Source organism: Haliaeetus leucocephalus, unplaced genomic scaffold (assembly GCF_000737465.1).
Source record: "Haliaeetus leucocephalus isolate CR32 unplaced genomic scaffold, Haliaeetus_leucocephalus-4.0 Scaffold1000, whole genome shotgun sequence".
Taxonomy (NCBI): Eukaryota; Metazoa; Chordata; class Aves; order Accipitriformes; family Accipitridae; genus Haliaeetus; species Haliaeetus leucocephalus.
The window spans coordinates 2,191,141-2,216,825 of NW_010973436.1; the positions used below are offsets into that span (position 1 = coordinate 2,191,141).

Genomic DNA, 25,685 nt, shown 5'->3' on the forward strand with positions numbered 1-25,685 from the left:
TTCCCCGGGCCTCAGCGAGGCCCTCGCCAGGCGCCCAGCTGAGGGGGTGGGGGCTGTTTTCTGCTTCATTTTATTGATTAAAAAAAAAAAAAAATCCTGGCTGGAGCTCCTCTGCCTCAGAGACAAATGAGGGCGATGCCGCCGGCCTGTGGTGGGGTGCAGGCCCCTCTTCGGAGGGTTTTTAGCCCAGGGCTGGGACCTGACCCCCCTGAGCAGGGCCGAGGAAAGCAGCATAAACGGTGTTAAAGCAGAGGAGAATGTATTTGTATTTATATCGCTGTTTCAGGTTCAGCAGCAAGGCGAGCAAGCTTTCCCTTTTAAAGACTCCTCTGACAGCGTTTCTCTCTAAATATTTAGCTTTCAAAAGCCTGGCTCCGAACACCCTGCCGGGTTTGCAGGTAGAACTGGGCACTTGGGTGGAAACCCTTCAGGCCGAGAGCCGTCGCTATTTATGTTTGCGGAGAGAGCTGCTTATTCCTGCCAGGGTGGTGGAGTTCATAAAAAAAATAGCAATAACATATGGGTTCCCTAGTTTAAAAGGCCTGTCTCTGAGGGGTTGCTGTTTGCAAGGGATAAGACTTGTTCAGTATGTGTGTGTGATGGCGAAGCGGGTACAGTAGCCTGTTGTTATTATTTTGTCGGTTGTATTGTGGCGATAGGAAGGGAAATAATGGGTTGTTATTTGTTTTTTAAGGCCTCATCTGTTCTCAAAACAATGTGGGAGCATAATGCCTTACTTCCTAGCTGAGGACTTGGGTTACTCTTGAGTTTGTCAAGGAGCTGCATTTGGGTTTTTAATGTCTGTGACTTGGAGGGGTTGTCTACGAAGGTGTTTGCTCAGAGTTGAATACAAATTTAGAAGAGGGAGAACTGGGATGTATCGCGGCGTTTTATCATAGTAGGATGCTTCTGCTGTTTGGAAAGGGGGAAATGACCATGTTTGACAGCATTTCTGTAGCGATAATTGTTTTAAGTGGTTCCAGGCAGATCCTGCAAGCAGGGGAAGCTTGCTGAATCTGCTGGAATTTGGCATTGGAGAGCTTCACAGGCAAAAGCTTTGGCACACAGGAGCCAGAGGAAGCTAGATAACCTTTGAGACCATTTAGTGCACCAATTGCAGTGTCAAGGCAACTAGAGTAATCATAAAAGCTGGGGGAAAGAAAAAAAAGTATTTAATATCCTTTAGATGTGCTGGCTCTTGCTTGTTATATGAATCAGGGTATTACATAAATGAAAGAGTTAGTAAAGCAATGTATTGTTTTTATAGAGTCAAGTGCATGCCGGGTGCTTTACAGGTGGGAAGAAAAGGTCCCTGCCTTGGAGACCTTATGATCCATAATGAGATATTATTGATCAAACCTGCTTTGGGGCAGCTTTGCTAGCCCATGGGGCTGCTCAGGTGGTAAGATCTGGGACAAATATTTGCATGGAACACAAGGAATGTCAGTAGAACAGGGCCAGGAGCTAATTAACCTGGCAATGTAGTGCAGCATGTTCTCATTGTGTGCTTGGGGTTAGGTTTTAATTTGGTATTTTACTCTTTTGGTGTTTCTAAGGCTGTGCCTCGAAATTTGACACTAATGTTAATGTAACATCTGACATTAACTGCTTGAGTTGTATGCTTAGGCAGCTGCTGACCAAACAAATAGGGGCTATTTTTCAGCCAGATAATTTTCCTCATCTGATTCACCATGTGACCACATAAACAAATGTGCAAGAGCAGAACAGGGGGTTGATCTTGGGGGGAGAGGAGCAATTGCTGAAGCTGGTAGTCCTGTTGAAAAGTGAGTTTTTTTCTGAACCTACACCCTAGGATTGCAGATAAAAAAAATATTAAAAATGTCATTGCTTGAGTTCTGACTTGTAGGAGCCCATGGTGTGGGGAGAAAGCTGTTGGCCAGTTCTTTAAGGCAAATCAGGTTTCAAGTTTGGCTGCCTAACAAGAGAATCTTATTTCTTGATATATATACATACATACATTTATGGCTGATTTGTCCTGTGGGAGCAACCTGAATGAGTTAGAGCAGAGCAAGTCTTAAGTTTAGGTAGCATGGTATGTAGTGCTTGTCAGCTTGTTCTCAAGTGAGCAAAACAGATCGGTGCTTTTAAAATGCAGGCTGTGCTGTGAGGTGTGTGCAGAGAAGACCCACGTAAATAGTTACACAATTCTTGCAGTACAGCGACAGACTTCACGGAGCAAGGTGGTGAATTGGGTGAAGCAGCACACAGGATTCACGAGCTCGTTCCTGGTGTCAGGTGGTACTTGGAGCAAAAGGGAGACAGAGGCCCAATTTCCATTTTCAGCTGTGAGCTGGATGTATCGGTCATGCTTCTTGTGTTTTTACGTGATGGTCCTCAGTCTGTGCTTTTAGGGTATTGCATTGCTAAACTCTTGTCTCCCAAGAAAGTTTGGTTGTCCCAGTTTGATCCAGGTTTAGAGTTTTCCCAGCTCAGAAACAAGAAGCAAAGCAAGACCTCACAGATGCTCCCTTTTCCCCAGAAGTGTTTTTCCGAGGCGAAATGCCTCTAACAATGGGATTCTCACGCTGGCAGCTATTAGCTCGTCCAGCAATTTCTTTGCATCTTTTCTTCAGCCCATCTGCTGCTCTTGGTATCGTGAGGCTCTGCCTTTGTGGCAGACAGGGGGAGTGGTAGAGGAACACATTTCTTTTTTCTGGCATCTTAATGTTGATTGCTCGTAGGTATGTTCTTACAAGCTTCCCTGTTGAAATTTCGTGGTGGGAAATAATTTTCTGTCAAATGCCATTTTGTCTCTGTCTCACGTTCACAATGCAATTCTTGCTGCAGTATTTAGTTATGTGGCATTTCTGTGTGTGAATGACCTGCAGGCAAACTTTCAGAGGAACGTAGGAGCTTTTGTTGCCTGCAGAGCATGCTGCTATCACATTACTGTTACTCAATAATCAGTTGGCCTGGACATTAGGTTGCGAAAATTTCAACAAATTGTAAACTGTTGGACTTTGCCCCACACATACTGCTTATTTCTCTGTTCTGTTCCTATTGCTGACAGGGGATTTAATGAAAACAAATCTACATTAAAATAAGCAACTAAAATTATAGTGCAGGAGAGCTTAGCTTGGCTACTGTGTCTGATGATCGGCTTTGTATTGCTGGCTGTTGTACTTGGTAAGCAATCGCTTTATGGGATGGATTCATTTGGAATAGATGAATTAATGGGAGTTTCACTGATTTCTGGGAAGCTTTGTTCATTTACATAAGCTGCAAATCTCAGCTGGTTCCTCTCTTGTCAGGAAATTTCACGGCTTCTTTCCGTCTCCAGGAGATATTGAACCAGCAGAGAGACTATTAGGACTGCAGCTAAATGTTGTGCCTTTGGCTGCAAACAGGTTTGCTCCAGAGAAGCCTTCCTGCTTGCCTAGACATTGCGATGTTCCTGTGCTCTGTCTGCACATGCTGTGTTGAGCTGTATGGCTGGAGTATGCTTTCTGTTAACATACTGAATCTCCCCACAGGGATTTTTCATCAGAGGCCATGGAGCTTTCGGCCAATGAGCTCAGCATTTATGACAAGCTATCAGAGACAATTGATCTAGTGAGGCAGACTGGCCACCAGTGTGGGATGTCAGAAAAAGCCATTGAGAAATTCATCAAGCAGCTCTTGGAAAGAAATGAACCCCAAAGAGGACCTCCACGGTACCCAATCTTAGTGGCTCTCTACAAGGTAAGACGTCTTTTGTATGTGCACAGACTGTTTGAGGGTCAGAGTTTTCCTTTTGCACCTGAGGCTTTTATTTCCCATTGCATTTTCTTGATGAATTTTTCTGAGTTCCTTATTTAAAAAGCTGTGACGTGTAGCTTCCTTCCTTTGTCCCACGAGCTGATCTGAAAACAGAAGACAGCTGACTGAGGTTTGAAATTGCTCGTGTGTGTTGAAAGTTTAACATGTCAACACCTTCCTCTCCTTAAATTATTAAAGAATGAGACTTGTATTGATTCTTCAGGCAAACATTCCCAGTGTCAGCACCCTTAGTGGAAATGTGAGGAAGGAGATTCTTAAAGGGTCGAATAATGAAGAAATGCAGGCTCTGTTTCTGACCCTGTCACAAGCTTCTACCTGTCTTTATTCCCTTCTAGTCTATAAAATAAACCTGTTGTGATGCTTGATGCTAGAAAAATGTTTTGAGACCCTTAAGTAAAAGATGCTGTAAAAAGTTTTGCAAAGTCGATGAAAGAATGATATTGTTAGGTAGGTTCGAGATGATTGCTACGAAGACGAAAAACTTCCCACTGGCATATACTCAGTAATATTTTAGTGTCATCTTTACAAAATTTTCATGATGGCTTCTATTTAGAAAAAAATCCAAGCTTTCTTCTTCACATCCTATAAAAAGCTGTAAAATGAGGCAGGAGAACAGGAAACTGGAAATTTGAACTTTCAGCTTCTGTTCTTGTTTTTGCTTTTGATTCACTTTGACTTTGGCCAGGGGGAGAAATGCGTCATGTCATCTCTTTAAGGCTTATTTGGGATTCTGGTATGGAGGAGGGAGCTGGTGCCAGCTCTGCCAAAGTGTTTCAAGGCTTGACGGATGTTTGCAAAAAGCCTTGAAACCTTGTGTAAGAGGTATGGCAGAAGTGCAAGCTTTTATTTGATTAGGTGGGAGGAATTGAAACTATTTGTAGATGATCCTCATTGCTCTGGTGCTGGAATATTTGTAGTGCTAAAATACATGAACGGAGTTGTGTGGCTTGGGTTTGAAGGCTGCTTAATTTAATCCTTGGACAGTCCTAACAATAAAACTGAGTGATAACTCTGTGTATGTAAATAGCATTGCAGTTGAACAAGGAGCCACAGCAAAAATTTGAGTGTTCATCTTGCAGTGCACAGCCACAACCCTTTGATACCAGCCAGAAGGTGTGTACTGTTCTGAAGACATATCGTCTCACTGCAGTATAATTAATTATCTGCCTGTTTTCTCTCACAGGGCCTGCTCACCCTGGGATTGGTCTTGCTGACTGTTTACTTCGTGATCCAGCCATACAGCCCGCTGCCGCCTGAAGCTCCGCTCTCCAGAGCCCATGCCTGGGGCTCCCTCATCGGTCACATCCGGCTGCTTTCTCTGCCCATTGCCAAGAAGTACATGCTCGAGAGTAAGGAAATTATTTCTCTGCTGTAGCATAAGCCTAATGTTAAATACCAGCCATGCAAATCATTTGAGTGTCTCCCTGGGCACCAAATAACAAATGTGCTACTGGCATGGCACCCTGGTTTTCTCTTTTCCTACCACTGTACTTAAAAATAGCATCCTGAATTCTAGCTAGGGCTCTTTCCCTTCCATTCATTGGGGCTGAAGCCTATTTTATCTCTAACTTCATAATTTTGTTCTTGCACATTCTTTTCCTTGCTTTTAACACCTCAGGTTTTTTCTTCCACAAGAGTTCCCCTTCCTCTAAAAATCTCTGCAGTTCTGAGAATCATACTAAGATAGCTATGCTGGGTAAATGTCAACTTTTGTTTTTTTCTGAGAAAGCAGGCAAAAACAGTTTTGTCAACTAAATCTTGATCTGTGAGCGAAGTATAGAAACCTCAATATGCGACCCGGGTTTAAGTAGTTTTTCCCAAGTGGCATGTTGGGAGAGGACTGTGGGTTTGAGAGCTATGGTGTTTATAGCAGTTAACGTAATGTTAAGGGTAATGTGTGTGTGAGGAAGCTAGATAAGTGGCTCTCTAATGAGGTGGTCCCATTATGGGAGAGGAACATAATAGATTTTCCTAGACTGTCATAATAGAAATGGAAAAGTCTGAGTATTTGTCATTCTCAGTTAATCATTTCCACTGACTTAGACTGGCAAATGGGTGTAAGCATGGGCTCTGCCTCTTTGATAAAATACAAAGACTGTCAGTAATGATAAAGCTGTGAATTATTTTGAGCGGGGATGTGGCACAATGTTGATCGTCTGTCGGCTCACTGTAAAAACAAACTCCTGTATCCATGCCCTCGATGGGTTTATATTTAGCTTCGGCAGCTCATTGTGTTGGACTTGTCTGTTGTGGCTCTGACCTTCCTGCTGTAACTAAAAAGGGCTCCCTGAAATGCCAGTGCTGTTCTGCATTTTCTCTGTGTGTCTCCCTCTCTTCCGCTGACACGTGGGACTTCTGTTGATTCGGGTTCATATGGGTGGGACGGGGTATCCCCCATTGTTCATCTCTTTCCTTAAACACTGGGATCTCTTGCAGGGAGGAAAAAACAAAGGCGAGGAGATGGCTCTGATAGCCACTTGACATTAGTAGCCTGTCTGTCTAATGCATTTCAGCATTGACATGAGTCTGTGCACACCCCTCTGCTTCTGTGTGGAGAAGGAAACCAACAGGGATTTTAATGCTCATATTTGTTCAGTGAAATTTTGTTCAGAAAGTTGACAGGTTCTTCCTTAAGATGCCACAGGGTCCCCTTGGATGGGGAGAGCCCAGGGAGATTCCTTGGGACAGCAAAAGGTTTATAGGACAAGGGCTGCCTGAAATAATGAGTATCTCACTGTGAAGATAAAGAAGAGCAGGAGCAAGTCTGGGCTACTGATGGGAACACCAGCTGAATGGGAAGGAGATCAGGAAACATGCAAAGGAGCAGGGGAAAAGGGAAGGATGGATGGAGAGGAAGGATGCGAGGTTGTTGTTTAAATGCATATAAAATCCCTCATGCCTCCATGAGTCCCAGAAATCTTCTGAAGTGATGAGCAATAGGGTGGGCAGCAAGCCAGCTCTGGGGAAAGGAGGGGAGGTACAGAGGGGATGAGGCAGTTCCCGCTCTGTTTTTCCAATGGTATTAGGTTGTGGTGGAAACCACAGCGTGTCCCAGTTATCAGATTCGCTAGGGATGGCTGGAGTAACTTTGATCCTGCCTCAGCAAAAGGAACTGGACTAGACCCTGGCTATTTGAATGGGAGAGTGCAGCACCCAGCCTGAACCTTGGCCGGGTTCCTGTGGGAATCCCTCATGTCCTGGCTTCCCGGCGGGCAGCTGTGGCCACAGGGGCTGTCGCAGCAGCACTGGTGTCAACTTCACAGCCTGCTGCTGAGTGGACCGTGGTAAAGCCATCCGGTAGGGATCCAGATGAGATAGTTTCATGGCGTGGGGCTGAGTGGTCTCCTGAGCTCTCTTTCAGCCTGGCCTTGTGCATGATGCAACATCTTGCCCTTAATTTTGGCCTTGTGGTCTGCTGAAGGGAGGGGGTAAAGCTACATCTTGATGTCCTGTTTGTTGATGTGAGCACTAGGCTGGAAGGTCTTGCAAGCAGGTCTGGCGTTCTCTAGTGCATGCTTGCATAGGAGAAGGCGCTGTGCAAGGAGACTGAGCAGCAGAGAAAACCACTAATGAAGGGACTCAACGCACAGGCTCCTCTTCCTTTCTCTGTGTAGATCCTGGTAGATGAAAATTTTGAGGGGGCTGAGGATGAAACTTGGAGCTTGCTGTGCTTGGGCACCAGTTCAAATCCAGCTCGGGCTGTTCTTGTTGAAAGCCACCTGTTAGCAGTTTGGAGGCTGCCTTGGCCCACCGGCAGTGCTGGCAGACTTCCCCCGGCTGCGCCGCCCAACGTGGTGCGGACAAAGCCCGGCCGTGGCGAGCGTGGGTGCATGGGTGGTCCGGCTTGCTTCTTCCGGGCCTGAAGACGCCTGGGCAGGCAGGGGCAGCCTACCTGTGTGAGGCTGCGGTCTGCGGCCGCGCTGTCCCTCCTGAGCCTGCTCAGGGAGTAGTGGTCTTGGGGCAGCTTTTCCTGTCTCCAGGAGTGCAGGTTGGAGCCCGGTCCCCTGGTAGATGTGGGCTGAGCAGCCAGGTTTGTGTTGCAGAACAAGAGGAACTTGGATGCCTGGTTTTCCCTGAGAGCCAGAGCCCCGTGTCAGAGTGGTGGTGATGCTTTGGGAGGAGCAGGGGTGCAGGATACGGCTCCCCTCTCCCTCTGGCTCAGGGTGACCTGCCTTCGCTCTCACCTTCATCCTCATCCCTTCCACCCAAAGAGCCGTGCTGGGGATGACAAGGGCTGCCTGTCTGTCGGTGGCTGTGGGTGGACCTTTGAGTGGCTGAGGTGAGGAGGCAGTGTCCGCAAAGCGCTCTCTTGCGTTAAGTTTGTAGGATTAGGTCCAAAGTAAATTTCCTTTTTGCCTGTCTCTGTTCTGTTGCTTGCCGGCTTTCTCCCCCAGATCAATTCCCATATTAAAACTAATGTTCCCACCCTTTGTTTCTACAAAGCTGACTCTTAGACCCCTGGGTTTGGCATCTGTGCCTCTTTTTCAGCTGTTTTCCCAGGGCTAGGAACCAAGGTCCCTTCGGTTGGGGAAAAGTTCTGCGGAAATGTGGTTTGCATTTGCTCTTCCTGAGCTCATGCTTACACAGAGCTTGTGAAAGCCCCAGTGCTGGGTCACACTGCCTGCTCCAGGCTGGGGGAAACACCTCTCACTGCTGCAGTGTGCAGCTGTTAGGCGGGTAGATCAGCGCTTCGTGTAGCCCTGAGGGAGGTGATGGGTTTGCAGACCTCTGGACTCTACCTGCTATAAGGAACACAGTGGATTTTGGGTGGGCATGTGGGTTAACTCAAGGCTTTCTAGTTCTGTTCCAAGGAGAAAGTAGGGCCTATGTAATCTGGATTCATTTGTCTTCTCTGACATAGGCTGGGGTGGACAAGTCATACACTTTGTGTTTCAGTTCTCTGCTGCAAAGTAGGGGTATGAGTACTTCCCTCTCCCCTGCAAGCATTAGGAAGTAATATAATGAGCTAAGTCTGTAGTTACTGGAGCCAAATGAAAAGGGTTTTTTCTTTTTTTTTCTTTTTTTTTTTAACCGAAGTTTTAAAACCATAATGGTGATCACTCTATCTGTTTTTCAGTGGTTCTTCCCTTCACAACTGTGTGACATCCTTCTAGCTTTGTTAATGTCTAAATATGAATTTTGATGTCAGCTGGTTGATAACTGTTCCCCGCTAGCCACATAGAGCAATGAACGTGATGAGCAGAGTGTTAAGTTGCTCATATGTTAACTTGTGTGTCTGTCCATGGTAAGTTCAGTCCTTGCAGCTCAAAAACCTCAGCAGAGCAGGTCGGTCAGTGGCCAACAGGCTCTCATCCAACAACATGACAATTTGCACGTTGTGCTGATAGGGGTTTGTAATGACCTCAAGGAAAATCCAGCTTTGCATCTAATAATGAGACCCGGTCGTGACCACGTACAGCCTACACAGTTGAAAATCAACTGGATCAGTAGCTGCTCAGCACACCTAAAATCAGACACAAGCACCCATGTAGCTCAGTGTTGGAAAAGGGATCCTGTGCAAGTTACCCCCAGCTTGGAGAAGACTCCTTGTGTTAAATACTCCCTTTTGCCTAGACCAGTAGGGCTAAAATGATGTTTATGGGTTTTATACATAATCTATTTTAGAGAAAGGAACCCTGCTGGAGGAGCTGTGTTTAAGCAACACGTTGCAAATGGCCTGTCACTGCCATGTCCCAAGGCCTGCTGGTTGTGAGAGCTATTTGTGGGGATGGGTCACAGCAGTCTGGGTTACTGGGAGAGGACAGCAGCCTCTGCCTCTTGGCTGGCCACCTTCAATTTAGCTGGAGGCTTGCCTTGGCACCTGGCCAGGTCCTGGCTTTCTTCTGATCTTAACCCTTTGCAGGCAGCCTGCGGTGGGCCAGCCACAGACATGTTTCTCTCCACTTCTCACACTCCTCTCCTCCCCTCTTATTGTAGCCCTGAAGTGTGTTTATCATTGGGGCAGCTCTGTGCAGAAAGGGAGCATCCAGCATGCCTATCTTAAATGAGGGAGAGTGGACTTTGTGCCTTTTGAGTGCAGTGTGGGCTAAGCACCCAGGTATTCAGCCAGCCTTTCCACATGGGTGTTGCAGCCCAGGCTGCATCTGACCTGCTGGGTTCAGTGATGCATGAGCCAAAGCAACATGGGCCCACTCTGAATGAAAGGGTTGCACAACAAGGCTGCTTGGGAGGTAAAGCAGGATCTGTTTCCTAACTTCTTGCTGCCTTCAGCATGGCCTTCTCCTCTTGCTCACAAAGGATCTCACTTTTTTTCCCCAAAGCAAAGTCAAGCTGGCTTGCTCTTGTGTTCGTGCATATTCTCATGCACCTGCTCCGGCGGCTGGAGCATTTTGTGGGGGGTGTGAGCATGATGTGGGTTGCAGCACTGTGCAGGGCTCCATCGCTGTACAGCTGCCAGTTTATCTGATCTTTTGTGTGTGTGTATAAACAACCCTTTTATAACCTGAGAGTGACCAACAGATGTGTATGTTGGCTTGTTCGAAGGGGGAAAAAAAAGGGCTGACTTTGCAGTGCAGGGTGGTGCCAAGCTGTTTTCATATACTGTGTTACTTTGGGCCTCCATTCAGCCAGTGGACTGTTTATTTGGATTTGCTGACAGTAAACAAACTCCAAATCATTGCGGTAATCCGGAACATGAAAAGCTCTTCCTTTTGCTTCTATATTTTGATGCCTCCAGAATTTCTTGTTTCCTCAGTTGCAGAGCAAGTGAGTTCTTGCTTTGGGTTTACTTCCCTGGGAAGAGTGTGCCATATGTGGCCTGTTGCAGAGGTATTCAGCAGCCTAGCAGAGCCCTGTTTGCAGTAGTGACATGGACATGTCAAACTTTTTACAAACTGAAGCCACCGTCAGGCAAGTGGCAGCAACTGGGAGGGATTTGCTTCAAAAGCGTGCTGTTCCTCCAAGCCAGATTGCTCACGCAGACACTGCCAGAGCAGCACAAGCTGTCTTCTAGGGCACGTAACCAGAGGTGCAGGCTGGAGTGGACTTTGGAGGCTTTCCTGACAGCTTGGTCTCTGCCTTCAGTTTTCTAGATTGGCAGGTGCAGGTTTCTCCTGGAAATAATGCTCTTTTGCCCCAGTGGACTGTGAGTTCCTCTTGGGCTAGGCTGAGCAGACTTGATTTCACAATGTCTGGTTGGATCAAAATAATTTTTGTGCTTTGCTAGAGATTGACTAATCATCCTTCGGTTGTTTGACCAGCCGTTACCCATTAGGGAGATAAATGAGTAGTTCTTGGAGTTGTTGACTCTTTACCCAGAACAAAAATAAGGGTTTCTAGATGGGTTTATTTGTAGCTGTTATTTTGTTACTAGCTGTTCCTAAAAATGCTATGAACCAGGACTGGGAGGTACTTTCTGCTGCTGGCATACAGAGCTACAAAAAAGGGCAGTAAGAGAAAGAGGTGAGGATCTTGTGCTGAACAGGGACCCTCTTTGTAGTATATATTTAAAGCCCCACTGTGATGCATTCCTTAAGGAGGACTTCCACACTGTAATTAATAAGCACTCCTTATGATTCCTGTCTGACTTGCTCAAACACCCATCAGTTTAGCCTGACTTTGACATGACATAAACAATCAAATTAATTTTTAGCCTAGTGAAAAATTTCAGCAAGATGGAGCTTGGGAAACATTACTTTTGCAACAAAGTGCTCTGAATGTCTCCTCTGAACTGTGCCACACAGAGCTCTTAATTTCTACGTCTGTAAAGTAAGAATAATGACATTTACTCATGTCATAGATTGTGATAATGAATTGATGTCTAAATTGCTTTGAATTTTTAAAATACTGTTTCATCTTTCTATAAAATCTGGGAAGGGGGGTGTGGTGATAAGCATATAGTATATCCTGCTGCAAGGACATAGCACGACAAGTAACAAGCTGTTTACTTGAGGAGTATAGTATCTGTAAATCTGCAGTGGTCCCAATGCGGCAAGTGGCTAGTCATATCTCAGGAGCAAGAATAACCTGGCCTGCATATTCTTTGGCTGTCAAAGCAATAACAGTAGGTTATGAGCTGCAACTTCGCTTTAAGGTTAAGGGCTAGACTTTGCAAATCCCTGTCCTTAAAATAATGGAAAACAGGACTGTAAAATCCCAGCATCTGGAAGCTAGGTATTTTCAACTGGAGGGAGAGCTGTAGTCCTTCTGTGGTGAAGGTAATTGGACATCAGAGCACCGAGGATCTCGTGGCCTGTTTGTCACTGGGAATCTTAGAGGTAGGATTGAGGGTCTCTTAAAAAGCTCTGCCCTGTGTCAGCCATAAGAATCAGCTTGTAGTTGGGCTTTTGCTATGAAAATGAACAGAGCAGGTAAGTATCCCACGGGCTGTCAGGTGCATGTCTGTAAAGGTCTCTTTGGCTGAAGGGAAAGTGTGGTCACAGACAGCGGAGCGTAGGCTGAGGTCTTAATCTTTTCCTTTGAAGTGTCTCTTCAGATCCACCTTGAAAAATTCCCTGACTTTTACAAATGTGCAGCTGTGGGGAGACATTGTAAAAGTGGAGATCAGCATCTTCTCGTTGGATCTAGCACGTAGGAACAAGAAGGTTGTGGCTGTCAGTGCAGTGCCATAAATGAGTCACTGGGTCGGGCCTGGGTGAGTCCACCACCATCCTGAGCTTACCTTTGAATTGGCCAATGTAGAGTTGGTCATGCTTTTTGAGAGCCCTGAGGTTTACCTGCTGACCTACCCTGATTACAAGTATTTTTTTAGGTTTTGATGGTACATTGGATCCTGTGAGGGACAGTCCAAAAGTGTTGTGGGTGTTGATGGAACAGCCAGGCTTGTACAATGGACCTACAAGAAAGGACAGAGAAATGTCTTGTGAATATTCAGTGCACAAGCCAGTCTTTCCTGAGAGCCCTGAGTTCATCCTAGGCTTGCTGAAGCTGCTTGAATACTCCTAGCACTGATCCCTAGTGAGGTATGTGGTGGGACTGGGGAATAGTGTCATCCTCAGAGAAATCAGGGATTTGGAACCAACCTTTGCAGATTGTGGAGCTGCTCAGTGCATTAGACAGCCCTCTGGGGAGCTTTCTTCTTGTTATCGTGGGTGATGGTAGCAACAACCCATAAGGACAGAAGACCTGGGGGATTGCGAAGCCCTGGGGGAGTCCCCCTTCCCCAGGACCAGACTTCCCTGTCACTTGCCTTCAGGAGATTTCTTCAGCCATGCAGTCCTGAGTGCTGGGGAGTAAACCAGCTTGGTGGGGACCCAGCAAGCTGCCTCAGCACCTGCAGTTCTACATGCAGGAGGTTTTACGTTTTCAACGCTTCGTTAGGGTCAGGAGCAGCCCTTGGCTTGGCTCTGTGTGTCTTGCAGGAGCAAAAGGTCCCCCTGCTATGGGCTTCCCTTTGAACCCGCTGCAGCGGCAGACTGTTTCGCTCTCCATATGGTCCCTAAAGAGACCAGGGCTGTTGCCGAGATCCTGCTCTCAGATCTATGTGGGCAAGTTTCCATAAGTTTTATTGCTTCACTACAATGGGCAGAAGTAGGGCCAGGTCTTCTCAATAACCTCTTAGCTTCCAATCTGATTGTCCACACCCAGCATCTCTGGGGTTGTGTGCACACACCCCTCTGTAGTTCTGGGGACAGCAAAAAAACTTGGGAGATCCTCTCTGAAAATGGCCAAGAAGGGCGGGGTGCGCAAAGTGATTGTAAGTTGAAAATTATTTTTCTGCATAGTGGAAAGTACAGTCATAAACTCCTTCTAGCATTAATCATAGACATGCTTTAAGGAAAGTTATCATCTCTTGTTATCTCCAGTGTTAGCAGCTGGAAGTTCCCAATCCTGGCTCTGCTAGGAACTATCCTGACACAGGGGAGAAGACAGCTCTTGTTCTGGAGAGCTCATAAAGCATTAAAGCAAATATTAGGTGGATGTGACCGATGGGGAACTGAGGTTCTGCTTAACAAACTAAAGGCTGCTCCTCAAAGAGGGGTGAGAAAGCACAAGCGTGGAGGAGAGGTTAGTTGGGACTGGCCTGCGCTTCTGTCGCATAATGGATAGTTGTACGTGTCAATACTACAGCTGCTTTCCTGCACTCAAACTCCACAGGGATAATTGCACACGCCCAGCACTTTAACATTTGAATGCGAGTGGATGGGACCATCCTGTGACAGCTGCATGTGGCGGTTGCACTGGGGATGAAGAGTGCATCTTTCATTTCAATCTCTGAGCAGACTGTGCGTGCGCACAGACAGCGCACTCGACTTAAACCAAAATAATCCTCCAGGGTGTCTGGGCAGGGTGATAATGTAAAAGGAATGCAGGGAGGGTAATCGAAAGAGAGAACAAGCATCCTCAGTAAAACTCCTGCTGCGGTCCCCAGTGTGCAGTTGCATGCCCTCTCCTCTGTGCATGGTCTCTTCTCCCTCCCTCCCTGGAAGGGCAGGCGCTTCTTGCTGCCCGTACTTGTCATGCCAGTCACACACATGCTGGTGCACAGACTAACACCCTCAACAATAAATCTAAAAGATTAATTACCAAAAAAAAAAAAGTCCCACAACCCCACTTGCGGCATTTGAAATGCATCTCAACTGTGCTCCGCTTGGGTTATTCATGGGGAAAAGAAATAACCTCCTGAATTGAGCAGTTGAGAATGCAAATATCCCACCCTCACTCAAAAGAGGAATCAAGCTCTATACTGTCAAGCTGATTAGCATCCCGTTATGTGGGGTACTGCCCTAAGCCCAGAGAGAAAATTTTGGGACAACGGTGCTTAACGCTCTGGGATGAGGTTTCTAAGTTTTGCCCGGAGGGAAATTATAGTATTGCTACTCCCTGTATGATGAGAGACCATAAGATATGTTTTCTTGTTCTGTTCATGGCTACTGCCTTTCCTCTGGTGAGATCTTTCAGCCTTTTGTTTCCTGTCACTGACCAGCTGTTTTTTGTGAGTTGAGTTTTTTTGTTGTTGTAAAATTGAAGCTTTCTACAGGCAGTGGAACAAAGATTTTCTTTTTTCTCTTGTGAGCAGGGAGGGAAAGTACGTTGGAGCAGTTTCTCATGGGAGTGGGACTTCTGCTTGCAATAAGGATTTTACACTTTGTTTTGCTTTTTTACCCCTTTCCCTGAAAGCAGTGTAGATGTGTCTTCCAGATAGACTAGGGATTATATCCTGATCCCTTTTAGTCCTTATCCCAGCAGTAGGGTGGGAAATGCAGCATTTGGGAGTTGACTGGAAATAACTCAGAAAGAAAAAAACAAAATTAATCCCAATCTGCTCCTTGTTGTTATGTCCCAATGAACCTAAATCCTCTGTAATATTCCTCGTTGCCTGTTGCAAGTGTCAGAGGGAAAAATAAAACAAGAGCTTTCCTATTAAGTGCTGTTCAGCAGTTATTACCCATGTGCAGGAGCATGAGTGTGGCTGGAAACCATGATGGCAGTAACAGGCAGGGTGTGCGTGGTCTTTTTTTCACCCTGAAAAGCTGCTGTGCATCCTTGTTTCCCAACTTTATTTTTCAGACAGGCTTTACTGTCTCTTCTTCCTCCCCTTTCCCATCCACTCTGTTTCCCAAGTGGGTGGCCTGCAGCAATGTCCAGGAGACATAAGCTGTTTTGACATGTGCTGGCACCAGACAGGACAGGTGGGCCTGTCATGAGGACAGATCTTTGGATGTTTCATGTGAGATGTGTCCCAGACCTTGGGTTTTTCCTAACCCACCCTGATAGATGAGGTGCTTGGGTGGGTTTGCTGCCACTGCCTGAGTTAAACATCTCCCTGTTGGATTAAGGCTGCAGAACCAGGGCTGTCACAAAATTAGACCCACATTCTTTTAGTGTGGCGGCTGCTCCTGCAGATCCTTTAGCATAGAAATACGTGGGGCATTCAGCATTATTGGCTCTTGTCCTGTTCATTCAGCGGTGCAACATGTCTCTTCTGTTAATGTTTACTTACATTTTGTGCTGGGAGGGCTGTTAAGTTGGAGGAGGGAGGCAGGATATGGGCATCAAATAATGGTTTCACATAAAAAATTGAATTTTTGAAGATGTAAACATATGCAGTGTTCACTATAGGCCAGTTCAGATGATTGCGGTGTAACAACGATTTCTGAAATTTAAAATGGATATAGCTGTGGTCCAGGGGTTCCTTATGCTGGGACTTTTCTCCCCATTTCATCTTCAAGTCAATGCATGGGATGAATGAAAATAGCAGCAGCACATCTTTGTGAAATCCTGCATTCCCCAGCATCTTCTGCACATCAGAGACTGGGCAAACTTTGCCCAGGACAGAGTATTTCTTAACACCGAGGTGAAGGGAAGGGTAGTGATCTCAGAGATGTCTTAGCAGGGTTCATGGCACTAGTGCTAACCATGTTAGAGTTACTCTTTTAAACCTGATCTTTTTTTTGTCTTCTGCGTGTCTCCTTGATAACATGTTTGGACTGATCTTTTGCTTGTGGGCTTGTTTCAATTTAATTGCACTATATATGGTGGTTGCCATCCTTTTGTTGATAATGAAAGGGTGACTTAGCCTGTGTGCTTCATATATACAGAGAAGCGGAATTTCCATAAAGTTCTCCCATTTCTCCCAACCCCAAGCTGTATCTCCAAAATCTTCAGCCTGTGCTGGAAATGTTCTGTGATGAGTTCCCAGCCCAGTGAAGCTTACTCTTTTTGAGTAACTTACAGCCATCGGAAGCTGTAAGAAATCTCAGTGTTTCATGTTAGGGATAATGAGTTTATCATCAAGTCTATCTCCTTTCTGTTTCGTTTTTGGTCTTATTAAACATGTTTCTCTTGTTTCTTTCCAAGAATGCCAGGACTGGTGGGCAGCAGGTTGCAGACAGAACACTTCTATGCTTCCCGCAAACTGCACAGTCTGTTCTGCTGTGAAAAGCCTTCAGATAGTGACAGACTTTGGAGAACTATCAGAAAAGCTCCAGAGGTCTCAGCCTTTTCTAATCAAGGTAATGCATGGATATGTAAGGCTGGATGATTAGTCCAAACCCTTGAATAGCACCAGCCAAAGACCCCTGCCCAGTATTTTCAACACAAACTCAAACTGCTGAGGTAGAACATATATCTAAGAAGACATTGAGGCCCAGTTTAAAGATGTCAGGGGCTGAGGAGCTCACTGCATCCTTAGAAAATTGTTCCTCTGACTAATTATGGTTGCAAACTTAGCAGTCTAGGTGGCTGTTAGTTTTGGATGTTCTTTGGTGGGATGGAAATAGGAGAGGGGAAGAACCGCAGGTGCACAGCTTTTATCTTTGTTTTGTGTTGTTTAAGACAGGGCAGCATCTCTCCTATGAAGAACTGAAACATTTTCAGTCCCAGGATCCAGACCTGGCAGAGGTTATAATAGAAGAAAATTCAGCTGAATTGTGGAGCTGCCCATTTTTCTTTCCCTGGTGAGTCAAAACCAAAACATGTGATAGATGTATGCATCCCTTCTGCAGAGGTGCCCAGGCTTTTTGCTGATGTGAATTACTAGGAGCTTGTAAGTTGCACTTTAACTGGAGGGAAGGGGAACAGGAGTAGGTTACAGGTTTCTGTCTGCCTGCTGGCACTGATTTGATCTAAGCAGAAGACTTTTGCACTAAAAATGGAGTGTTGTGGCTGGGACACATTGCTCCCCTTACAAGACAAAAATATCCCAATGATTGCTCAGTCCTGTTCTTCAGGCCATACGCTAATTATCTGGGCTGTGGTCTGATCACCTGAGGCAACTGGTTTACGTTTCTAATCACTTCTGTCTGTTTGCTCAGTGGAAAGCCTCCACCGTTAGTGTTGACTGAGAAGAAGTGCCATGACTTTTGCAAAACACTGAGAATTAACAGAAAGCTAAGGGATCCTGCAATTTGTGTCTGGTCTCATGCAGGAAAAATGTCCTACCCTAATCCTGGCCCTCTGTTAACTGCGCTAAAGCCTTTAGCATGGCTACAAGACATTTGAACAATTCAGAGCTCTCTAAGGTTGAAGAGCAACCCAGTGTGTTAGCCAAGTCTTTTCATGTGGAGAAGAGTGACGAGTAACATCGGAAGGTGCCACCTGGTGTGGACCAGGCTCCCTGGCACGTTCGTACGAGCAAAGGAGCAGTGTCCAAGCAGACTTGGGGAAGGGCATGGTGGAGTCTGTGCTTTGGCTAATGCTTAGATGGGATCTTTTGACCCCAGTGCTGGTAGACAGATGATCAGGATACAGAAGTATTAGTCATGTCAAGCCACTAGACAGAGATGTAAAAATAACAAGCCCCACCCTGCCTTTTCCAGTCACATTCCCTGGCCTAGAGAATAGACTTGTATTCCCCCCTGCCTTGCCATGTGGTTTCAGTTATGGTTGTGTATAGTGCCACCTCTCTGCATCTTTTGTAATTAATGGATCTGATCAATGACTCAGCTTATTTTAAGGGAAGAGGGGAAGGAAATTAACTTTGTTCCCTGTTTACATGGTCCTGCTGCGGGTACTAAGGAAGATATGAAGGAGCACAGGTTTAGAAGCTGAGAGGTCGAATTTTGCTCCTAGCTCCTAGGTGGTAGTCTATCAGCAGGCTGTTTATCAAGCATGAATATTTGTGAAGAGTTTTGATCTTGGAAGTAGCCTTTTAAATACAAGCATTATCATTGTGTGATATTTCTTTAATATGGGTTGTTTTGTTTAGGAACAAATCTGTGAATAAAACTCGGATTCTGCAGGAATTTTTCCCCACTTCCTCTTTGCTGTCCTTCCCCAAGACAGTGTCCCTGGAGAGCTGCTTCCTCATCCGCCATCCAGATTTGGGGAATAAGGTGAGAAATTCACCCCAGAGACATTATCCCCTATCTTTGAGTTGTCTTCCAGAAGCTCCAAGTCTTTGGGGGATTTGCAGGACGTTTTCATCTGATACAATTCTGACAAGAAGGGTTTAGGGTTGTATCAGTTCTGTCCATCCCTGTGTAATGTGGCATCTCAAGGTTGCTGCACCACCCAGAAGTTGTGTCCAGTTTTGCGCAAGTGATACACTGGGCCCATCTCCCTTAGCAGTTAAGAGATGCCTGTGGGGTGTCCCAGCTCCTTTCACATTTATGTCCTGCCCTTGCTCTGTAGTTCGGTGAGGGGATGGTCTTTTTGTGCCCAGTTGGGCAGAATTCATTTAAGAGTTGCATTTTTAGGAGCTGTTCTTGGCAGTAAGTCTCACACATTCTGAGATACCTGCCATGGAGATGTTTCACTGAAGATAGTGACAATTCAGGCTTCTAGCCTGATCTCCTCCTCCGTTTTCTTGCGGGCTTTGTGGGTGTGGAGGGTCTGCATTGCCTTGGACAGAAGAGGGGAGGAGGAGGACCCTTGCATGCAGCTGACTTCAGCTATGATATACTGGTAACTGGGGGAAGCAGCAAACCTGTGGTTTGTGCTGTCTCACCTTGCTGCAGGGCAGTGACTTGCCCCTCGTTTGATCAGACAGACTCAAGAAAAACTAGCAAGGCTTTGAAATATTCTCCTCTCATCCTAGAGCTACAGTTTGCACAGCCTCTTTGCTGTTGGAAGCGGACAGCTCACCCTGACTGTTGTACCCCTGGACAAGTGCAGAGGACACTGTGAGATGTTCAAAGTGGAGCTGGAAGCTGGAGATTTGGGTGAGTACCGGTGCTGTAGCATGCAGGGTCTGGGAGATCCCTTGGGGTCAGGAGACTGCTTCCAGCTGGGTCTTTTCTGTCTGACACCTGAGAAGGTGGTGTGTGCCATTACCACCTGCAAACTGGTGTGTGCCTGCTTGTCACAGTACAAAGGAGTGATCATTCTGGACTGGGAGTTTGTGGCCTGAACACAAACAGGATACCATGAGATGCTCAGTATAAAAACTGAGCAGTATGGGCTACACAAGACACAATGCTCTGCTGGGTGTTACAAACACAGCGTGTCATTGAGGGCAGGGTCTTTCCAAAGAACTTCTGCATACCAGCATCACTTCATGGGAAATGTGAGCAGTCATTAAGTATGGATTTATCTAATATGGCCTCTTCATTGCATCTTCCAAAGGTTATGTCAGCGCAGATTACTGGATGATGAGCTTCATGGCCAAAGGGACAGAGCCAGCGGTTGTTTGTGATGGAGCTGCTAGCTAAGGACGGTGGGGTAGGAAAACGGCTATTTCCAGGACAAGAAGACTTTCAGCTTTGAAGCCAAGGCAGCGTCTTGAAAGAGATAGAGCTGGGCTAACTGGGGCAGGCAGCTTTGCCACCCTGCATGTTTACAGTGTTTAAAAATGACTGTTTTCTTGACCCTTGAGGTAATTCTTTGCCTTTCCTCAAATGTATTTTGGGAGAAGCTCAAGTTATTTATGACCTTCCCTGTCCCTTCAGGTAAGCCCTGGGTTTGCAGCAAAGGGTTTTTTCCAGGAGCAACAGAGGGATTTCTCAGGATGAGATTCACCTTGTGTCCTTTGTGGATTATGGCACTTCTGAAACTTCCTGGGGGGTTTGGGAGTGGAGGGGTTTTGTGACGTTTCTGTGTACATTCCTCCTGAGGAGGAGGCTTTGAGCCTGTCTTGTCAGGCCAGCTCTATAAAGGGAATGAATTGGTGATGTGTCCCAACTCCACCCCATCTCTCCATCACATACATAGCTGTGTGCCTCAGTAGCGTGCCCTGCAAAGCCAGTCTTGGCTCTGTGCTCCAGGGCTGAGATGAGCCTTGCTGCCTAGGGCAAAGACCCGCACCCACTGCATTGGTCTTGTACCAAAAGAATCTGTTCAGGCCTCTTCTTTGTGTCTTGTGATCACTCTTCTATGGTTCTCTATCAGGAGGTTGTGAGTCAAATAGTAACTGTGCTTTTTTTCTCCACCTCCTTTCCTACAAAAGTACCAATGCAAGTTTTAGTGGTGATGGTGCTGAGAGTGCAGTAGTTGTGGATGGAGATGGGGCTCGGTGCAGAGCAGCTCTGTACAAGTTTCATCTTCTGATTATGCACCTAAGACACCAGGGCTGCACGACAGTTTTCAAATATTCTTTGCTTTGAGAGGTTCTGCCTGTGTTCCTGGCCCAGGGTACCTACAGGAACACCTGAAAGCTTCCTCATCCCTGGCATTTTTTGTATTGACTCCTTCCAGACCTGGAACTCTGTCTTCAGAATTGAACGTTGGTTTTTCCTGAGTCCTTTCCAAGCTGCCTTTGCATGTTTCCTGTTGCTTGAGCACTGCTTTATCCAATGCCCTGAGAGAGGCTCGGTTTCAGTGTTTGCAGGCTGCGGATGCTGCGGTCCCTTCCAAGTCTGATCCTTTGGGTCTGATCCTGCTGTTGAAGATCATTTACAGATGTGTCAGGCTGAACTCATAGGCCAGGGCTGGGGTTCAGGACATACTCTCACACTTGTTAATATGGAATTGGGAGGGGTTTTGTTTGAAAGCAAGTTAACTCCGTTCTCAGGAGCAAGAGCCTTTTCCTCTGTAAATATTTTAGGTACGTGTAAAATGACAGATTGGAAAAATGTCTGTCCAGCCTTTGTTTTTGAGCAAGACCAGGAGAATGGGAGCAAACATTGTACTAATCTTACTAGGGTCTAACAAAAGGTGCCAAGTGGTATGACCACGTCTAGCTCCTGTACAAGGATAAGGCAGAGGACAGTTCCTGCTCCAAAGAATTTAGTCTAAGGCCTTGACACTACAAACATTTCTATGCATAACCCTTGTTTTTCTCCTGTAAACAAATAAGAACGACCCCAGCACCTGTGTCAGTCTGTGTGCATGGCCCTTGACACTGGACCAGCATCCACCAGATCTAGTAGAACCAAAGGGGAGAGCCTAACTCTCTCAGGACAGAAAAGGACTAATTTCTAGCAAAATATTAAAGGGAATTGGATTAATAAGACTTCTGTTAGTATTGTTAATGTTTGGGGTGTGTTTTACACTTGTGACACTACATGCAATCTTGTACATGCCAAGACACACACGCCACCCCTCTCCCTCCTCTTAAAGCCTGAGTCTGAGTCTTAGTTCATGGAAATTTGGGAGTTTGGTGATGGCAGAATTAGGGCCTCATTAGTGACTGTTGCTATTTACACTTTGGCAGCTTCTCAAGTCAAATGCAAAGGCTGACAAGGTTACTTCATCTCTTAACTGGTTTTGTACCTGATCCATTTCCGTAAAGCATTTGGTTAGAGATGCATGGGGAGAGAACCTGCTGGACCCATTATTGTTGAGATTGCAGGTGTTTTGGTGATGCTGTTACTTCTAAGTGTCCTTGAATGTAACTTGTAAAAGAGCTGCAAAGACAATTCTCAAGCATCTGTGAAATGCCTGTATTTTGTGAGTCACGCTTAAGCCATTGTGGCTGTCTGGCTCCTTTGGGAAGAAGCAGAGAAAATGGATCTGTTTATAGTTGCTGTTTAGACTGGGGGGATAAAGGGGGGCTCTAGGGCAGGTTTGTGCCTATTTAGCAAAAGTGCTCTCACGTATTGCTTCTCCACTCCTCAAAGAGTTGCAGCTGGTTGGACAGAAGATGGTGAATCTGGACTGCAGATCAGCTTTCCAAGTGCACTTTATGGTCTCTGCATAAGTTTCCAGATCTGTGTCTAAGCGATACATTGCATATGTCCCAACCTTGCTCCCTTTGGAGTTTACATCATTTGTTTTTAAACTTCCAATATATTTTCTCTTCCTCTTCCAAAAGCTGTAAGGAATTAGCTGCTAAACTAAAACAGGAGGGCAATTCTCCGGCTGATAAAGAGCTGATTTTGGCCCTAGCCGCTGTTGAGTGTGGAGCCCCAGCCTGTAGCACAGCTTCTAGAGCAGCTCCTGTCTTCCGCTGCCAGAGAAGTAGTGCTAACGCCTTCTGCATCACAACACGGGCAAGGAGCCAGGATGGAAGACTCAGAGACGAGGCCAAATGGCAAAACTAAGATGGCCAAAAGGAGGTGTTGATGCCTTGGCCAAATGGCTGCAAGCGCATCCTGGTCATCTTCCTCATCTGGGGCTCTGGATTCACAGAACCTTTGCAAAGGCTGCGACTTCCCTAGAGAGCCTGGTAGCTCCTAGTGATCTGCTGAGGCTGAATTGGGGAGAGCGTGGCTATTTTCTCAGCTATTGAGGCATCGTGGCAACAGACCTGATCAGATGAGTTGCAGAGGGTGTGTCCCCCATCATGCTTTTCCTCGCCTCTAGCTTCACTTTGGCACTTGTGCATATCCAAGGGTATGTGCTGGTTCGGACAATCTCCCACGCCCCACCCTGGCCAGCTCAGAGGGGTGCCTAGTCAATGCATGCATCTCATTTATTTTAAAAACTATTTGCATGCTTCAGAGCTCTTTGCCTGTGAGCTGGGAGATGGACTCCCACTCACCCAATGTCTCGGAGGCTGCAAAGCTGCTCTGAAATCACACCAGCGAGGCGCAGAAATCGGTGCTACCCAGGTGCCCAGTGGGCAGAGATGCAAGGGGGTCATCTTTCTACTTGTCAGGCTAGAAAGATGGGCTGTCACCCGTCAGCTGGGCAGGAGGATCACGGTTCAAAGCTGGTTTCCAAAAGGCAGGGGTCATTGACCGTTGCTCTCAGTCAGCCCTGAATTCAGGGTAACTGAAAGGAGGAGAAAGGAGTATTATTATTTACTTCAGTACCAGGAAATCAGCATCCCCTAAGGGAGCCAAGCTGCCTGTTTCTATTGATTCTTTTCTTTCTTTCTTTCTTTCTTTCTTTCTTTTTTTCCTCCCCACTGGCATTGCACACATGATTCCCTGAGGCAGCTCTACAGCTCCCAGCCTCAAACTCCCTTTGCAATGCCCTGGAGAGCTTTCCAGGGTCAGATTTCCTGGGAGTCTCCGGCCTTTAGCTTCTCCCACTAGCTGTCTTGTAATGGTCTGGCAGAAAAGCTGGTTTTACTGGGCTGGATCAAAGCACCTCCCTTCTCTCATGGCTGGCTTCCCCAGATTTCTAGCAGCAAGCCTTGCACGCCCTTTCACAGGAAATCCTACATGCAGCGTGGGAACACCCTGAGCGAGACGAGGTGGGGAGCAGGAGAGCATCTTGTTACTCGAGATGTGAGCTCTATGAACGCCAGCATCTCAGAAAGGTGATCCTCCTGCCTTTGAACCCCCATGTTCACATTGGGAACGCTGCTCCAGGGAGGGAAGTTTGCAGGATCTGCCCAATCCCAGGCTTAGTCGTCTACATTTAGCCCTGTGGTCCCCAAGAGAACCGAACACTTTCTGGGGTGAGGCCATTTAGGTGGGCCTTGCAGTGGGTGCACAAAGAGCTTTTGCTTCCGGCAAACCAAACTTTCTCCTCTTCATAAATTTTATATGTAGAACTACATATTCTCCTCTTCAGGAAACTCCTTATAAAGGATAGATTTACTGTCCTGCTGAGTTAAACAAGGGAGATGCTGGTCTTCCCCTTTGCTTTGGAGATTCAAACAAATGACAGGTGATTTTATTTTTAGCATTATCTCTTTGTCTATGGGGAGGGGAGGCATGTTATAGAGGCTCAGGGGTGCTGGGAAGTAAAGCTATATATGCGTAAAGACTGTTTCAATGCTGAACACTATAAATTCAGTGGTGGACAAAAAAAAGAATGTAAATATGCACTTAATGCAGAATTTTATGGATGGTCATAATTTAATATATTGCAAACTTTGTAAATACTTGGAAAAAGCCTGTAAAGTGTGTAAATAAATTAGATTTGTATGTAAGAATAATAAAAAAGTTTTTACTTTTTGCAATTAAATACAAGTGTTAATGCACCTTTTCCCCTTTTCCTGATTTATTTTCTTGTCGTGTTGCATGTCAGCCATTGAGGGGTTATTTAACCCTTTTTCTAAGTGGAAGTGTCATTTTAAGTGAAAAGTCAGAACACTTTTGTTTGGAAAATGTCAAACAAAACACTTTGGAAAATGTTTTGACAGTTTTAGCCTGGTTCCCTAAAAAACGTTGATGCAACAGCTCTGCCTTCCTTTCTTCCCGATAACAAACTCTGTCCTTCCTTCACAATTCAGCTTATTTCAGCTAACCTTTGAGGGGTAGAAGACAATAAGCTCCTCCAGCGTTCATAAAAACAGGCCAGTAGAGGAGAAAAAGATCCCGCTACTACCCAGACAATGCATTAGCCTTATTAGACACCAGAGAAGCCACGCTGAAGACCCTCAAAACGTGAGTCAGTAGAAAACCAGGCTTGGTTGCTTCTGCAGCGCAGAGTTGTGCCTTTCTGGAGCCCACCAGCCTCGAGCCAGACCCTGCACACCCCATCAGGTGTTGGCATGCAGCTCCTGTCTCCTGTGCCGAGACTGCTGGTTCCCCAGGGATGCGCTGGACAGGCTGTTCCTTGAGTGAGCAGAAGTAAAGCTGCATTCCTCATGTGCTTACCTAATGCCGGCTGGACATGAGCTTGTCAGTTCCAGGGTGGGGCTTGGACCTCGTGGTGTTAGTCTTGATGCTTCAGACGTTGGCTCCAGAAAGAGCTGTTGGGGCAGGTTGGGGAGTTGAGAAATGGCCCTGCACCCCCTTTGCCAGCAGCCCCGCCTGACCTTGCCAAATGCATTGGCTGTTACTCACATTTCCCCATGAGCCACGTGCCCTGAGGGTGACTCCTCTAGGGCTCTTTTCTCTTCCACCATGAGCCCTGAGTGTCCCATTTTCCTTAATACTTGTTGCTCTGCTATCTCCTGCAAGGCTTAGTCAGGATGCTTTAGTGCCGGGGGCTACGTGGAACTTGGCCCTTCATCTCTGCATCATGTTTGCAGAGACCAGTATGTGCGTTGGGATCTTCTCAGTGCTGCCTTGCTCCTTGTAAGCCAGGCCCCAGCAAGCTGGTCCACAGGAGTTGGAGCCAGTGTTGATCCTTTCTAGTTGTTTCTCCGGGTCTCTGGAGATGCAGCAGCAGAGCTTTTGAGGTGTCTCGTGATGGAGACGGGTTTGCCTTGACCCAGATTCCTGTCCTGCAGTTCACCTTACCAATAAATGGGAACCTCTGGT

The 25,685-nt window shown here is 46.3% G+C and overlaps 1 protein-coding gene across 2 annotated transcripts; it reads left to right on the forward strand.

Moving 5' to 3' along the window:
• Positions 1-3,499: 3,499 nt before the first annotated feature.
• LOC104842343 (chromosome unknown open reading frame, human C6orf89) lies at positions 3,500-24,432 on the forward strand. 2 transcript variants are annotated; one of them, XM_010584617.1, is made up of 7 exons: positions 3,500-3,702; positions 4,964-5,129; positions 16,561-16,715; positions 17,038-17,159; positions 18,410-18,536; positions 19,241-19,364; positions 19,768-24,432. In XM_010584617.1, exons 1-7 carry the CDS (start codon positions 3,514-3,516, stop codon positions 19,851-19,853), a joined length of 969 nt encoding a protein of 322 aa, XP_010582919.1. In that variant the 5' UTR covers positions 3,500-3,513; the 3' UTR covers positions 19,854-24,432. The 2 variants fall into 2 exon arrangements, with proteins under 2 accessions (XP_010582919.1, XP_010582920.1); XM_010584618.1 differs by lacking the exon at positions 19,768-24,432 and adding an exon at positions 19,511-19,752.
• Positions 24,433-25,685: the final 1,253 nt, after the last annotated feature.